Below are 14,848 nucleotides of genomic sequence, written 5' to 3'. Positions count from 1 at the left end.
CCTATCTCAACGGTACGACACCTTCGGACTTTTTGCGGTGAAAACTTTCACCATCGTCGTTGAACTAGTTGCCTCCGAGACAAAAACCAGTCACTCATTCCTCCCCCGGCCTCCTCCCAAACAGCCGCCACCACCACAAACTCCACCTGATCTTAAATCACTACCAACCACCACCACATTCACTCATTCTCACACCACCACCTCCAAAGATATGGGCTACATCGGCGCCACCGCAACGGGCCTCATGGCCGGCCTGCACGGCTACATCCTCGTCCTCGAGATGTTCCTCTGGACGCACCCGCGCGGCCGCAAGGCCTTCCGCCTGAGCGCCGACTTCGCCGAGAAGACAAAGGCCCTCGCCGCCAACCAGGGCCTGTACAACGGCTTCCTCGCCGCGGGGCTCGCCTGGGGCCTCGCGCACCCCGTCCCCGAGTTCGCCGAGCAGCTGAAGCTCTTCTTCCTCGGCTGCGTCGCCGTCGCCGGCGCGTATGGCGGCGCCACGGCGAACCCGCGCATCTTCCTGATCCAGGGCGTGCCGGCGATTGTGTCCATCGGCGCTGTCCTGTCTGGATACTAGGCGATGAGAGCTGATGAGATTTGGCGATGGGGGGTTGAGATGTGGTGGTGCGGCTCAACTGGGCGGTGAAAAAGACACGTTGGGGTGGGGGGTTGTGTGACCGGCATGGCGGTGCACGCGGTTGACGCATCTTTGTAGAATTACTAGCGTTTAGCCTGTATAGAATAGTGAAGACTGTTGCTTTGGTTTCTCACGCCCTCTTTACCTACTCCGACATTACAACTCATCTTTATCTCCCCGCTCCGCAGCCCTCAACTCCTCTTGGAACTTGGCTTGCCTATCCGACCTCTCCTGCCTTAGACGGCTCTCTTCTCTAAACGCCTCCATCTCCTTGAGGTGATCCGCCTCATTGAATTCCTCCGCAGGCTGGTTGGGATCGACCCAGCCGTACGGAATCCGCTCCGTGACGAGGTCCCGATAGACGGGCTTGAACAGCGGATTCGCCGCCATCTGCTTGCCCAGCACCTTCCGCCCGGCCCGCACGATCCCATCCGTAAAGATCGTCTCCCAGATCCCCCGCTTGACCTCCTCCGCGGCCGTCTGGACCGGGACCCATGCCATCGGCTTCGGCGGGTTCTTCTTGAGGTAGCTCACGGCGCGGTCCCTCCGTTTGCGATAGGCCTTGTACTTCTCGTCCGCCTCGGCCTTCTGCGCAGGCGTCAAGTCCAGCTTGAACCCCTTCGCCCTCTCCCTCGAGTCCAGCGCCTGCGCCGTGAGCAACGACGGGAGGTACGTCGTCTCAAACCTGACCTCCCAGCGCTCCGGCTTGTCCTTGGCCGCGGTGAGCTTAAACCAGTGATCATGAAGCCTCCTCGCCCGCTCATGTAAGTCGTGGGGCTCCTCCGGGATGGGGCTGTGATACCCGCCGCGGTTGGCGATCGCCGACACCGTCTGATCGATGCGCGTCTCCTGGATGACGAGCCAGGTGAGGTCCTCGCGGCCCTCGAGGCTGCGCAGCATGGTCGAGTAGGTGTCGTAGTCGTCGCCCGGGAGGGACGTGGGCAGCATGCCGTCGCGCAGCGTGTCGCCGATGAGGAGCACCTCCTTCAGTGTCTCGTGGACGGCCGGGTCCGCGGGGAGGTCGCGCCAGGGGTTCGTGGCGGCGTAGTCTCCGGCGTCGTCCTTGCCCCCGAGCCCGAAGGAGCCCAGCACCGTGGGGGATACCCAGATGACGAAGAGGAATGCCAGGATGCGGGTGAGCCAGCTCATCAGCGAGCGCGTGAGTCCAGCTTGTGCCATGTTCTTAGCGTGTGGTGGCTGCCAGCATCAGCCTTGCCCTGGAATTGTGAGATGTTATTGTGTGTGATGAGATGTCGTTGGCAGCGAAACACATGTGACGGAAGGGGGCCGTGATATTTGGGGATGTGGCATGTGTGGTTGAACAAGCTTCCAGGGGGCTCCGCGGTTTTAGGTAGCCTAGCCATGAGACGATTTGCACTAGCGATGGGATAGCGCCGGACCCGGTTCGGCCGAGACATAACATTGTGAAAAGAAAGACGGTAATAGTGAAATGTCGAGAAATCACATATGGAATGAGACTTTAGACGACGTGCGGCGTTGGAAACGGGCGGGACACGTGGGAGGCTACAGGATGATGCTGTTCGCGTCTCCAAACCACTGCGCAGCCCGGGGGCAGCTTCTCACAGATCAGGCCGCAGGCTCCAGGATGCAAGTTGCTGTTTTGATGGGCATCAAGCAACCGTCAGTCACGTCACCGATGCACACGACGTAAGGGCAGCAAGGTAAGTTCGAGATGCACGGTTGTCTTGCGGGCAGACAGAGGCAGTCAAGAGAGGTGACCGAGTAATGACAGAATCGAACAGCACGAGCACGAGGCGAGCAGATTTCGTCCGGACAGCAAGTCTGCGGACAGCAGATAATCGGGCAGTTCAGGCGCAAAAGGCAAAGGCCAGCGCAGAGCCAACACCAACCTACCTAAGTGAGGGGGTCGAACGTCGTCTCATTGTTCGTGTGTGATCATCCTGCGCAATGCTGCCTCCTCAAAGTCCTCCCCCCTCCCTTGGACGAGTCGAGCGTGAGTGTTCAGAGGCCGTTGGCTGCATGAAACAACCCAAAAGCATTAAACTCTCCCTTGAGCTTGTTCTGAAACTCCTGGCCAATGACACCTGCGGTGGGCGTGAGGGATGCGAGTCGTGGGAGGGAATGAGACTTTTCAAGACATGGGACGAGGAGGCGGGCGGGTTGGTTGGCAGCAGGCAGCATTTTGAGGCGTGGTGGTGAAGATGAAAGTCATGGCCTGACCTGAGAAAGGAGGCTTTTCTCTTTTTAGAGTGCATAGTGAGGGGAGGTCGGGCATTGGCGACGGTGTGCTCTAGGGGATGACCCCTGAAGGCTTAGGTCAGATAGCCGGGTTTTTAGGAATTTTAGCACCCGATCCCAGCCCAGCCTAGGGTCTTGGGTGTCAGATAGCCCCCAAGCCAGAAGAAGCCCTGCAGCAGCACCCGATGATCTGGGCACTTGAGGCTTCAACGTCAGAGTGGGGTCACGTGTGACGTACCACGTGACGCAATGGAAGGGGGTTCTGTCATTGGGTCTCGTCTTTGTTGCCGTGGAGGGGAAGGGGGAAGCAACAACCCAATTGTCTTCCAGTGTGTTCAGTGTTTCCTCCAAGTCGAGGAAAATGACCAGTACCACAAACAATCAATAGTAGTTCAATATTTCGATAACTAAGTAAAATGCAAGATACATAAAACCACCATCAAGCCAACGTCATCCGGCACTCACCCAAAAAAACGTGTGGCCAGCACCGGCAAAACCCCGGGCGCTTCCCCTTCTGGGCCTAGCGCGGGTAAGGTTCCCACAGTTCTCCCTGGTCCCCACACCACACCCATCGTGGGTCTTTCCGAGCTGGCAATTTTCCTTTCAAACCTTTGATTTTTTCGACGAGACAGCTCACCCTCACCACCCTCGCACGACGACCGCATACGCTCGCGAACCGCCCCCTCCTCGGTCTCCCGATCAATCCATCGTTTAGCAAGCCTTCATCAGCTATCTGTATCACAACACCCATCACCTCTGTGTATCCATCTCCAACGAAACGTCGCGCGCGACACACAAACACACACCAATCCAACTGCATCCGTTCCCTTTCGTGCCTTGTCCACGGAAGCGACCAGAGTCGAATCAGACCAACTCCCGAAACCCCCAACCCAGAAAAAAAAAAAAAAATCCACAACCACAACCTGCGCGTTGTTGCTGCAACCCCCCGGCCCTTGCTCAACGCCAGCAAACACCTTCAATCCCCCTTATTTTTTTGCGCAACACCAACATCAGCCATGCCTTCGAATCTACCATCAAGCTTCGCCTCCGCCGCCGCCGGTCAGAACGCAAACGCGAGAGCGGGACGCAGCGACCGCGGTTCGGGCAGCGGGGAATGGTCAGTTGCCCCCTCCTCCACCTCTTCTCTCTGATCCTCTGCCCACTTGGTCGCTTGTTTGCCCTACCCACCGCGCATTTTTCGTTTTGCCGCAGAGTTTCTGCTCGGCCTGTCGTCGTGACGATGTCGCATCTTTTCCCTTTCTGCACGCTAGCTGCGTGCGTTGGTTGCTCGGCCGGTGTGGAGTCTGCTCCATCCTCTCAGCCTTGCCGCAACGTCACAGCACTCCTGCACAACCCTGCTGTCCCCGGCCTCGCCGCGAACCAACACTGCACCCAAGCCACGCATCCACAGGGTACTAACACGCGATGCAGGGCTCGACGTGATGCCAGAAACGGCACGCTGACCTTCCGCCGCCCCTCGACGACCCCCGGCCAAGCCTCCCAACCCGCTGCCTCATCCGAACACGCCTTCGCCGCGTCAAACGCCGACACAGGCGCGATCCCCCAGACCCCCGGAGCCGCCAGCTACGACTACCCGATCTCGTCACAGTACCAGAAGGAGTCAATCCTGGGCTTGTACAGGAACGGCACGGCGGACGCGGACCCTTCTGTCGTGATAGAACCGGGATGGACTCCGGGACACACAAACGGAAGCGCTGCGCGGGGTTGGGGCAAGAGCAATAACAGCCATAACTCTCAAGATCCCTCAGCCTGCTGGAACCCCCGTGGTGACGGCCACCCTGTAGGAGTGAACGGCTTGACGGATGAGGAGGAAAAGGTGCGCTGGCATGACGGCACTGGTAACCACGCCATGGATACTAATATGAGGCAGGCATTCGCATCCGACGTCAATTCTCCTCTGAAGCCGCCCATCCAAAACAAGGAAGCAAACCAAGCGCCTGGAACCAACGGTCGGAAAGCGTCTCTGTCGCACGGCAGCGCCGCTGGATACGGTCTTTCTTCTCCAGTTTCCGCTTCGAGACCGGGCACCCGACGCCGCGAGACGACAGACTCGAACCCCTTCGGCGGCGGCGCCCTTGCGTCCCCGAGTGCAGCGCGATTCGGGGCCCGCGGCGACGATCAATTCTTGTTTGGACGTAAGAATGATGTGAAGGAGCAAGAGCCGGACGAGGTTGAGAGCCCAGCTCGGTCCCAGGCCAAGGCCCCACCGTTCGGCGGTCTGACTCGGAGCAATACGGCTGGCGCTCCCTCGATGGGCGCCAATATCAGCTCCCTCTGGAACAATCCTGGCCAAACCTCTGCTGGTGGTGCGGGCGGTGGCGGTGCTTTTGGTCAATTCGCAATGCCGACGCCGACCTCTACCATCGGTTCCGGCGCTCGCGGTGGAAGTCGCTTCGCTAACCTGATCAACAAAGACGGTCCTGACAGCTCCGCCAAACCGAACGAAGCCCCCGCCTCCGATACCCAATCCTGGCGCTCACGCCCTCGCACCGACACTGATCCGTTCGGAGGCGACGACGGATTATCCGGCAGCGCAGCCCTGGGTGGTGCACAAGACACGAGCCCCCCGGCCGTTCCCAATCAGAGCAATATCGGGATGTTTGAGACGCCCATCAAGGGCTCGACTGGCGATTTCGGCATGTCTGGTTTGAATCTTGGTCGACACTCGGAGCAGGAGCCCGGTCCCCAAAGTCCTGCCGAGACCAACCCATACCGTAGCCCTCCCGCCGAGCGCGGTGAATCTCACGATGACACTGGTGCTGACAAGCAACATGGTGCGCCTATCGGTGGGGAGCAGAACCCTGGCTTCAACTCACTGCGCGGCTTCCCCAGTCATGCTCTCGACGGCAGCGATCGCAGCCAGACAAGTAGCGCTGGGCCTCGCGGCTACGGCTCTGGCTGGCCTGTTCCTCTCTCAACTGGCACCCCTGACCGGGAGCGCGGTGGCTTTGGAGGAGTCTTTGGTAACTCGTTGTTTAGCCCCATGGGTACTGAACTTCAGTCTCCAGGCTTGGCAGGCATCAATGCTGGGGTCTTTGGGCCCGCCAGCGCCGGCGGCCTTGGAGGAGCTGGGACTATCGGTCGTAGCAAGCTGGGCTCACTTTTCCCACCCGCCATGCAGGCTCAGATGCAAAGCCATGAGCAGGAGAATTTGAGTGACTCCCTCCCCGACTTGCGCCAAGCCAACCCACTGGGCGCTATTGGCCGCAGCAACTTCTCCGCCCAACCACGCGAAACTGGTAGCCCCATGCGCAGTGGCCGCGGCGGCATCTTCGAGGAGATGTTCCCTTCTGACCCGACTCGCACGCACAGCGGCTTCGGTGGCGCAGACCTCTCTCACGCCGGAGCGGTTGGCGTAGGACACCCGCAGTCGTTTACTCCCGGGGCTTCCACCGGTGCTGACTACGGTGCTCAGCGTACCATGGTTATGCCTGATCGAATGAGATGGGTTTACCTTGACCCTCAGCAAAACATCCAGGGACCTTTCAGCGGCTTGGAGATGAATGACTGGTACAAAGCCAACTTCTTCACGCCCGATCTTCGCGTGAAGAAGGTCGAAGATGTCGACTTTGAGCCACTCGGACAGCTCATCCGGAGAATCGGAAACTCCAGAGAGCCGTTCCTTGTACCCCAGATTGGCATTCCTCACGGCCCTCCCACCCAAGCCGGGCCCTTTTCTCCCAGCGGCAGCACCGGTGTCATCCCGCCTCTCAGTGGTGTCTTCCCTAGTTTTGGCAGAACTCTAACTGCAGAGGAGCAGAACAACCTCGAGCGCAGAAAGCAGGAGGAGCAGCAGGCCATGGCTCAGCAGCGGGACTACATGATGCGGCAGCAGGCCATCACTAGATTGCAAAGTCAGGGTCCAGGTGGTGTTCCCGGTCTTCACCATCAGCACAGCGCTCACAGCCTGCAGAGCCAACCTAGCTTCGGCAGCATTTCGTCTCCGATCGGTGCTCACCCCCATCAGCCTCCCATTGGCGGCGGTGTTGGGCCCACTTCCGGCTTCTTCGACTCTGCCATCCAGCAGAGCTCCGCCCAGGCCCCAGTCGGGTCTGGGCTTGATCATTTTCGTGAGGAAGATCTCGCGAACCTGAATCCTACCGAGCGCCAGATGCTGACCAGCATCCAAGCTCCCACCAGCCTGTCGAGCATCTTCCCCCAACAGCCCATCGGCGCTCCCGCCAACGACACCAGCCTGCGCAACAACCTGCCTGGCACCGAGGATTTGGAGAAGGATGAGGAGGGCTTCAGTGAGCGCCTCAAGCAGTTCGAAGACCTCCGCGCCGAGCACGAGGCGGAAAAGGCTCAAGAGGCCCAGCACGCCGAAGAGCTTGTCGAGCAAGAGACCCCCGCGTCAGCTTCCTCTGCTCACGCGACGATCCAGGAGCAGTCTCGTTCTCCCGCTCCCGGCATGAAGGAGATTATGGAGGAGCAGCAACAACTCTCTTTGACTGAACAGGTCCAGAAGGCTCAGGCTGCTGCTGCCGCCGCCAAGAACGCTGCTGCGGGTCTGCCCATGCCGTTCCCTCCCCCTCTGCCCACCGCTGGCACTCCCCTCCCGGCTCCCACGGCCCAGCGTGCCCGCTCCAACCTGCCCGAGCAGTACAACCGCTCCCAGACCGGAACTCCCGACACCGGCTCCGCTACTGAGCCTCCCCCGCTGGCTCCCTGGGCCAAGGAGGCCGCCAGTCGTAAGGGCCCTAGCCTGAAGGAAATCCAGGAAGCCGAGGCTCGTAAGGCGGCCAAGGCTGAGGAGGTCGCCGCCGAGCGTCGTCGCCAGGTTCTCGAGCAAGAGACCGCCGCTCTCAGAGAGCGTGAGAAGGCTATTGCTGCTGCCACTGGAGGCCTGCCCACAACTAGCACTTGGGGCAACGGGTCCCCGGTTTCAGCCGCTAGCCCCTGGACCAAGCCGGCCGCCACCAAGGCTACCCCCGGAGCCAGCACGCCCAGCAAGCAGAAGACCCTAGCTGACATTCAGAGAGAGGAGGAGCTCCGCAAGGTCAAGGCCAAGGAGATTGCTGTCCAGACCGGCCTGGCAACTGCAGCTGCAGGTAAGCGCTACGCCGATCTCGCCACGAAGCCTAATGCCGCTCCTGGCCTCCCGCAGCCTGCCGGCACTGCCCCCCCTCCCGGAAGCGGCTGGGCCACCGTCGGAGCCGGCGGCAAGGTCAAGGTGCCCACCGGTCCGGCCGCGCAGACCCGCTCCGTCAGTGCTGCTGGTGGCAAGACTACCCCTGTGATTGCGAAGCCTGTAGTCAAGCCTGTTGCTGCTCCCATCGCGGCTCCCGCTAAGACCGATGTCGCCATGGACGAGTTCAACAAGTGGCTTAGCCGTGAGCTGTCTAGGGGAATCACTGGTGTTGACAGTAAGTCTCACACGAGTCCTTCAATATTGAGAGTCTCTAACCAAATATGCAGTTGATGTTTTCGCCGCTGGTCTGCTCATTCTGCCTCTTGAGCACGCCCTCATTGCCGACGCCATCTATTCTAGCTCGAAGACGATGAACGGACAGCACTTCGCCGATGAGTTTATCAGACGCAAGAAGCTTGCCGACAAGGGCATCGTGGAGAAGCAGATGTCTGGCGACAGTAAGGCTGGAGGCTCTTCCAGCGGATGGAACGAGGTTGCCAAGAAGGGCGGCCACAAGGAGCCCGCCCCTGCCGGCGATGCCGCCATCCAGGGCGCCGGCTTCAAGGTTGTTCCCACGCGCAAGAAGACGGGCAAGAAGGTCTAGGAGAAGCTGTCAGACAAGCTCTGGACATGGTGGAAATGAGGCACAATGAGATTCATACAGTTAGCGTAATCATGTACTATCCCATGGCGATGTTGAGGAGACTCGGACAGCGTTATTGCGTATGGTTAGTTGTTCATGGCGGGATCTCATCATGTAGCGTATCAGTGCAAGCGGCAGTATAGCATTGTCAAGAATCAGTCTTCCCTCGCAACGTTGCATGAGTTAAAGTGAGCATCTCTTCAGAGTGAAATCATCAGGGTGAGGGTGGTGGATTGAGATGCCCCGCGGTGAGTTCGGTGAGGAGCCAGTGAGCTGCTTATGTAAAAGTGACAGACAGCAGGTGAAAATTTGCCCCGCCCCCACCATGGAAATTTCGATTTCACAGGGCATCAAAACACCCCAAAACAGCCCCGTTTGACTCACCGGCGACGAGACGGAATCGAAGAAACGCTACTTTGGAGGTACCATTAGGCGACCCTAAAGGACTACGACAGCCTGCAGGTTTCGCATCGTTCTGCCTGAATTGCGAAATCTTAGAGGTTTTCGTTTCTTAAAAGTTACCCCGCCGCGGGGCAGACTTCACCCACTATCGCGACATTCTCATTATCGCAACCGAGATTATTCGCCTTGCGACAACAACTCAACTCGCCATGGCTGAACCCCAGCAGGCACCGGCCTCGCTGCTATCACAAGTCGCAGACGGCGCATACGTCGACGTGCTCACATCGCCGGTCGCGAAAGATGTCATCGCCAGATTCGCATCCTGCCTCGCACAGACCAGCGAGCAGCAGGCGCCATCTGGATCCCTCCCCGAAGACGAGATCACCGTCGGTCTTGCGGCGCTGAACGCCTTTTTGCAGTCTAATGTCACCGGTCCCGTTCTGGAGAATGTTGGAAGGGTAGAGAATCTCTTTGTTGATGCGCTTGCTGCGGCAGACACATCCGCTGCCGAGGACACACTCAAGGTCCTGAGGAGGAAGAGTTTTAAGGAGTTGGAGGTTGACGGTGTCTCGCCGTATCCGTATATCCCCAACATCGAGCTCTTCGCCCTGGCACGACACATCTTCAACGTCTCCTCCTCCACCGAGGATGTGGTGACTCTCTCCGACGCCACGCGCCTCAGCGTCCCCTGGACCCGTCTGCGCATCAACGTCTGGCACTTCAAACTGCTCAGCCAGCCATCCCTCGGCCCCGGGTCCAACTTCGCCAAGGCGTCGCAGTGGATCGACGTGCCCACGCTCGCGGAGCAGATCACCGCCGGCCTCGACGCCGTGCGCAAGCAGCTGCTCGATGAGGATGTCTGGGCCACCGGCGAACGTGCCGCTTGGTCCCGCGAGGAGAAGGTGCAGTTCCTGCTGGAGGCGGCGAATACGCACATCATGCTCGGCCGCGACGACAAGGCGCGCGAGGCGCTGAAGGAGGCGACGCAGTTGAATAGCTTCGCGTACGCGCTCTCTGGTGCGCTGGGTAAGAGGACGAAGTTCCAGGAGAAGAGCACTTCTCAGCTTGTCGTCCTCGCGAAGTCCGACGTACCAGAGGAGGTAGCGGAGGAGGAAAAGACCGGGCCTGAGGCCGTGGCGCTCAACGACGACACCCTCCTCGAGGAGATCCAGTTCTCCAAGGACGCGACGGGCAAGCACGGCGAACTCGCTGCTGCACCTTCTGCGCTACCGGCCGCCCTCGCGGATCTCTCCCCAGATGCGCAGCCCCGCCTGTCGCCCCTGGACCAGATCATCCTACTCACGGAGGCGACGCTGAAAGACACCTTCTCGCCGGTAGACACGTTGACTTCGGAGGAGGTCCTGCCGTACGCCGTGCGCGTAGTCTCGGACAAGCCGACAAACTGGCAGATCTACACGCAGGCCCTGCTCGTGCGCTCCCGCATCGAGGTGCACCGCAGCAGGACCGTCGAGCGCGGCGTGCTGCAGATGCAGGCCGTCGTCGACCAGGTCGTCGTCGACACCTCAGAAGCGCCGCGCCCCAAGGCCGAAGACGTCGCTGACGTAGACGTGCCGGCTATTGCAGTCACATCACCCGACACCACCACAACAACATCGCAACAACAAAAGCCAACCTCCTTCTTCCCCGCCGCAAAGGACACCGACACTGCCCCCGCACACGTCCGCCTGCAGTACATCCACGCCCTCTCCTCCCCGCCGCGCTGGCACCTCGAGTCCGAACTCGCCTACTCCTGGGCCGGCGTCGGCTCCCTCGTCTCCGCGCTCGAGATCTTCAAGCGCCTGCGCCTATGGGCCGAGGTCGCGCTGTGCCTCGCCTCCTCCGCGTCCGCCGATGACGAAGACGGCCGCGGTTCCGGGGGCGAGCAGAAGGCCCGCGCCATCGTCCGCTGGCGGCTGTTCCACAAGACCGGCACCCCCGCCGCCGTCGAGCACGCCGACCCCGATACGGAGCTGGAGGACGGGGAAGACGTCATGTACCTTAAACCAGACGCCTTCCAGGGCCCGGAGCGCGTGCCGCCTCCGCCCAACGCACCGCGGCTGTTCTGCATCCTCGGTGACCTGGAGAACGACCCGGCGCACTGGGAGCGGGCGTGGGAGGTCTCGAAGCACCGCTTCGCGCGCGCGCAGAAGTCGCTCGGCGAGCATTGGCTGCAGCAGAAGGACTGGACCAAGGCGCTGGAGGCATACCAGGCCGCGACGCGGTGCAACCGCCTCAGCCCGGAGCTGTGGGGCCGGCTGGGCGACATCAGCCTGCGGATGGGCAACTTTGCCGACGCGGCGGAGGCGTACGGGCGCGCGATCGGGGCGGCGGGCGAGGTTGTCGGCGGGGAGGACGCGCGGACGTGGAGTAATCTGGGGAGTTCGCTGTGGAGCATGTACCTCGAGACGGTGGAGGATCTGAAGAAGAAGATGCTCGATGAGAAGAACAAGGAGGATGACGATGAGGAGGAAGACGAGGTGGAGCATGCGCAGAGCGACGTCAAGGACCCCGCGACGCTGCTCTCGCAGGCCCTGGCGGCGTACAAGCGCGGCGCGCAGATTGCGCAGGAGAACTGGCGCATCTGGGACAACGTGCTCACGCTCGCGTCGCGCATGCGGCCGCCCGCGGTGCTGGACATGGTCCTGGCGCTGCGGGCCATCATGCGCATCCGCAAGACGGAGGACGCGCTCGACGACGACGTGCTGCGCGCGCTCCTCAACGAGGCGCTACTGACCAAGCAGAAGGCCGAGGACGACGGGCACGGGGTGTACACGCCCCCGCGCGGCACGGTGGAGCGCGCGGTGGTCGCGCTCTTCGAGGAGAGCGTGGTGCCGCTGATCACGACGCGCTCGGAGCTGTGGGGGCTGGTTGTGAAGCTGCGCGTGTGGCGGCGGGAGTATGCCGGCGCGGTGGACGCGGCGGAGAAGGGGTGGCGGGCGGCGATGGGGGCCGGGGCGGGCGGGGGGTTGACGGCGAGCGCGGCGGGGACGGGGGGCGTCGGGGAGGGGAGGAATTGGCTTGTGGATAAGGGGGCGTGGGGGGTTGTGGTGGAGAGGACGGATGAGTTGGTGGGTGTGCTGGAGAACTTTGGCGGCGAGGTGGAGGGGGTTGGGAGCAAGTGGAGGGGCAAGGCGAGGAGCGCGGTGAGGAGTGTGATGAGTCGTGGCAAGGAGAGTTGGGAGGGGAGTGAGGAGTGGAGGGTGTTGGAGGGGCTGATGGAGGGGTTGAAGTTGTGATGAGAGAGAGATTTTTTGCTTGTTAGATGGGATAGACAAAAAAGAGCATTCCGGTATGATCAAAGGTGAACTGACATTTGCATTATCGCTGAGCTCCAGCCGTCAAGAGATGGTCAATAACACGGGATCTTGCCGAAGAGCAGTGATGATTTCGTTTTCTCAGATCCAAAGACGAAGAACTTCAGAGTTCATGGATATTCAACACTCGCCGTGCTAGATTCAAGCCCGTTATCCACTCACCTTCATCACATTACCATCATATCCACGTCTGTACCATACACACCTAGCATCTCGTCTCTTTCTGTTCACGTAGAAGCACCCAGCCATTGTCTTGCATCCGTAGTCTCCACTCTCCCAGCCCTTTCGTCCCTAGATATCGATTCTGCTCTTGAACGTCCATCAGGGCCGTTCTCGTCTCAAGCAGCTTCTTCTCCGACGAATCAATAGCAAAGAATGTAGGAAAGGTCGAACTCTTGACCACATTCAGCCCGGCCATCCTCGCTTGGATCAGCGCAGCTACCAGGACGACTGTCGACAGCACGACCTGGCACGAGATCAAAGTCATCCACCACCAGCGCACCTTAACGTACGTCTCGCTAACATACGCCTGTCCCGTGATGTACGCCTGTTCCGTCGTCAGGCTATCACGGAGACTATTCGTCAAGCTCCTCGCCACATTATTCGTCACATTCCCGACCGCCTCGAACAGCTGCTTCTCCGTCCCGTTCCGCTCCCGCCGCACCACGTCCAGCACGTTCAAGTACCGCGACGGCGCCCGGCCGCGCTCGTTCTCCGTCGTCGGGTACGTCCCGTTCATCGCGCTGGACAGGCTCTCGATCAGGGGCGTCAGCGCTGTGCCGCCGTACGGGAACGCCACCCCCGGCTCCTGCGGCATCGTCACCGCCTCCGTCGTAACCTCCACCTGTTCCTTTGAAGTCGTCGACTCCGGCACCAGGAACGTGCCCTCCTCCACCTCGGCGGAGGAGTGAATCAGCGTCCGCGAGAAGACGTTGTTCTGGACCGAGACGTTGTAGCGCTGCGCGCACATGTAGAACATGACCTCCATCGCGCCGGTGGTTTTGGTCGTGGTGAAGATGACGGTGAAGTTGAAGAAGGCGGACTGCGGCACCTCGGCGGCGGGGAGGAGGGACGCCTGCCCGTTGTTGAGGCTTACCAGCCCGGTGAGGGACGGGGCGAAGTTGGCGAGGGCGCCGTTGGGCAGGGAGAGGCTGCGCGGGGTGCCGGTGTTGACGAAGCGGCTGCTGTTGCCGTTGTAGTTGTACGTGAGCTGGTCGGTCATGTTCCACATCTTGGTGCAGATGGCGAGGGTGCTGAAGGGGCGCCAGCGGCACTCGGTGGTGGGGCAGCCGGGCTGGTCGAAGGGGTAGAGGGTGTTGGAGTCGTGGCTGAGGCCGGCTTGGATGCTGGCGTCGTAGGTTGCGCCTTTGATGTCTGCGGGTTGTCAGTATGCAATCACGCGGGCATGACCGATTTAAGCGAAGAGATCAGGGAGAGACTTACATGGGGAGTACCAGCTGACTGTCATTGGATTCCAGAATCGAACCAAACGAGCAACCGGGGAGCTTGGTAGGATCGGAACCTGGCGCTCGGGATAGGTGACGGAAGATTGTGTCAGGGCGGAAGTGAGCATGGCAGTCACCAATACGACCATAGATATGACACTCAGAGGCCTAGGCAGTGTCAGTGTTTCCTCTTTCCTCTTTTTGTTGGCTATGTCGGACCGCTTACCAGCCTTTCGTCGTTCTCACCAGCTGAAGACTCCCCCATGGCCCGCGACTAGCAGCATCGAAATCCTGAAAGTCCTTCAGGGCCCTCTGCTTGCGATACCAGAGCCACTTGAGTTGCGACAAGCCCTCGGACACCGGGATGACAAAGGCGGACCTTGCGACAGTAGCAAGCAGAGCGATTACAGTGTTGAGGGTGAGTCCAGAGGGCCAGTCAGGCAACTTTCTATTGTCGTAGTGGCGTAGGAGGATGTACAGAGCGCAAACTGATATGAGGCTGATGGCGCACCATATCAGCTCCTGCCACCATGCCAAGAAAGTTGCGTTCCAAGAAAGCAGGTCTTTGTCAGGCTTCGGGTTTTGTCTCTCCGATATCTTTGGGCTGAGATCTCTTCTGCCGTCCGAAGCGCCAGCTGTTGAAGAACCCGAAGATGGCGTCGAAGCTTTCGAAAGCAAATTTGCGTGACCTCTCCCTGAGTCCTGCGCGTCACTGTTCGGTAATAGAACGGGATTGATGCTTGCCTCGGCCACAGCGGGGTTCGAAAGCCTATAATGCGTTTCCGAATCGTAGATATTGGTGGCGTGTTCTGCGCCAGGCACGCTTTGGTATCCGCCTTCATTGGCTCGCCACGGGTTCTGAGCAAACTCGGTAGGAGATTGATAAGGCTCCAGCTCAGGACTCAAATCATGTCTTGAGATCGAATTCGGGACACGTTCTGAGTGGCTTGCACTAGAGTGCTCCTCCGAGTGCTGCGCGACAGACTTCCTCCGAAGTTGGAAACCTCCAACAACCCCACTGTCCTCCGATTGCAT

General features: G+C 60.3%; 5 protein-coding genes across 5 annotated transcripts; 3 read left to right on the top strand and 2 right to left on the bottom strand.

Moving 5' to 3' along the window:
* Positions 1 to 211: 211 nt before the first annotated feature.
* Positions 212 to 577, top strand: ypaA (Uncharacterized protein; the record flags this gene model as incomplete). The annotated part of the gene is made up of 1 exon (XM_036636073.1): positions 212 to 577. One exon carries the CDS (start codon positions 212 to 214, stop codon positions 575 to 577), a length of 366 nt encoding a protein of 121 aa, XP_036497661.1.
* Positions 578 to 793: 216 nt separating this feature from the next.
* Positions 794 to 1,816, bottom strand: CGCS363_v004223 (uncharacterized protein; the record flags this gene model as incomplete). The annotated part of the gene is made up of 1 exon (XM_036636072.1): positions 794 to 1,816. The coding sequence occupies one exon, from the start codon at positions 1,814 to 1,816 to the stop codon at positions 794 to 796; it is 1,023 nt and encodes a 340-aa protein (XP_036497656.1).
* A 2,057-nt stretch (positions 1,817 to 3,873) lies between these two features.
* On the top strand, positions 3,874 to 8,613 carry mpd2 (GYF domain-containing protein mpd2; the record flags this gene model as incomplete). Its single annotated transcript, XM_036636071.1, has 3 exons — positions 3,874 to 3,974; positions 4,289 to 8,244; positions 8,297 to 8,613. The coding sequence occupies 3 exons, from the start codon at positions 3,874 to 3,876 to the stop codon at positions 8,611 to 8,613; spliced, it is 4,374 nt and encodes a 1,457-aa protein (XP_036497655.1).
* Positions 8,614 to 9,263: 650 nt separating this feature from the next.
* On the top strand, positions 9,264 to 12,290 carry CGCS363_v004221 (TPR repeat-containing protein; the record flags this gene model as incomplete). Its single annotated transcript, XM_036636070.1, has 1 exon — positions 9,264 to 12,290. The coding sequence occupies one exon, from the start codon at positions 9,264 to 9,266 to the stop codon at positions 12,288 to 12,290; it is 3,027 nt and encodes a 1,008-aa protein (XP_036497658.1).
* Positions 12,291 to 12,573: 283 nt separating this feature from the next.
* CGCS363_v004220 (uncharacterized protein) lies at positions 12,574 to 14,848 on the bottom strand (the record flags this gene model as incomplete). Its single annotated transcript, XM_036636069.1, has 3 exons — positions 12,574 to 13,742; positions 13,812 to 13,981; positions 14,040 to 14,848. The coding sequence occupies 3 exons, from the start codon at positions 14,846 to 14,848 to the stop codon at positions 12,574 to 12,576; spliced, it is 2,148 nt and encodes a 715-aa protein (XP_036497657.1).

This window comes from Colletotrichum siamense (assembly GCF_013390195.1).
Source record: "Colletotrichum siamense strain Cg363 chromosome Unknown KSG_Cg363_contig03, whole genome shotgun sequence".
NCBI classification, from domain to species: Eukaryota; Fungi; Ascomycota; class Sordariomycetes; order Glomerellales; family Glomerellaceae; genus Colletotrichum; species Colletotrichum siamense.
Note: the sequence above shows the minus strand (reverse complement) of the source record. Positions and strands in the feature narration are given on the sequence as shown.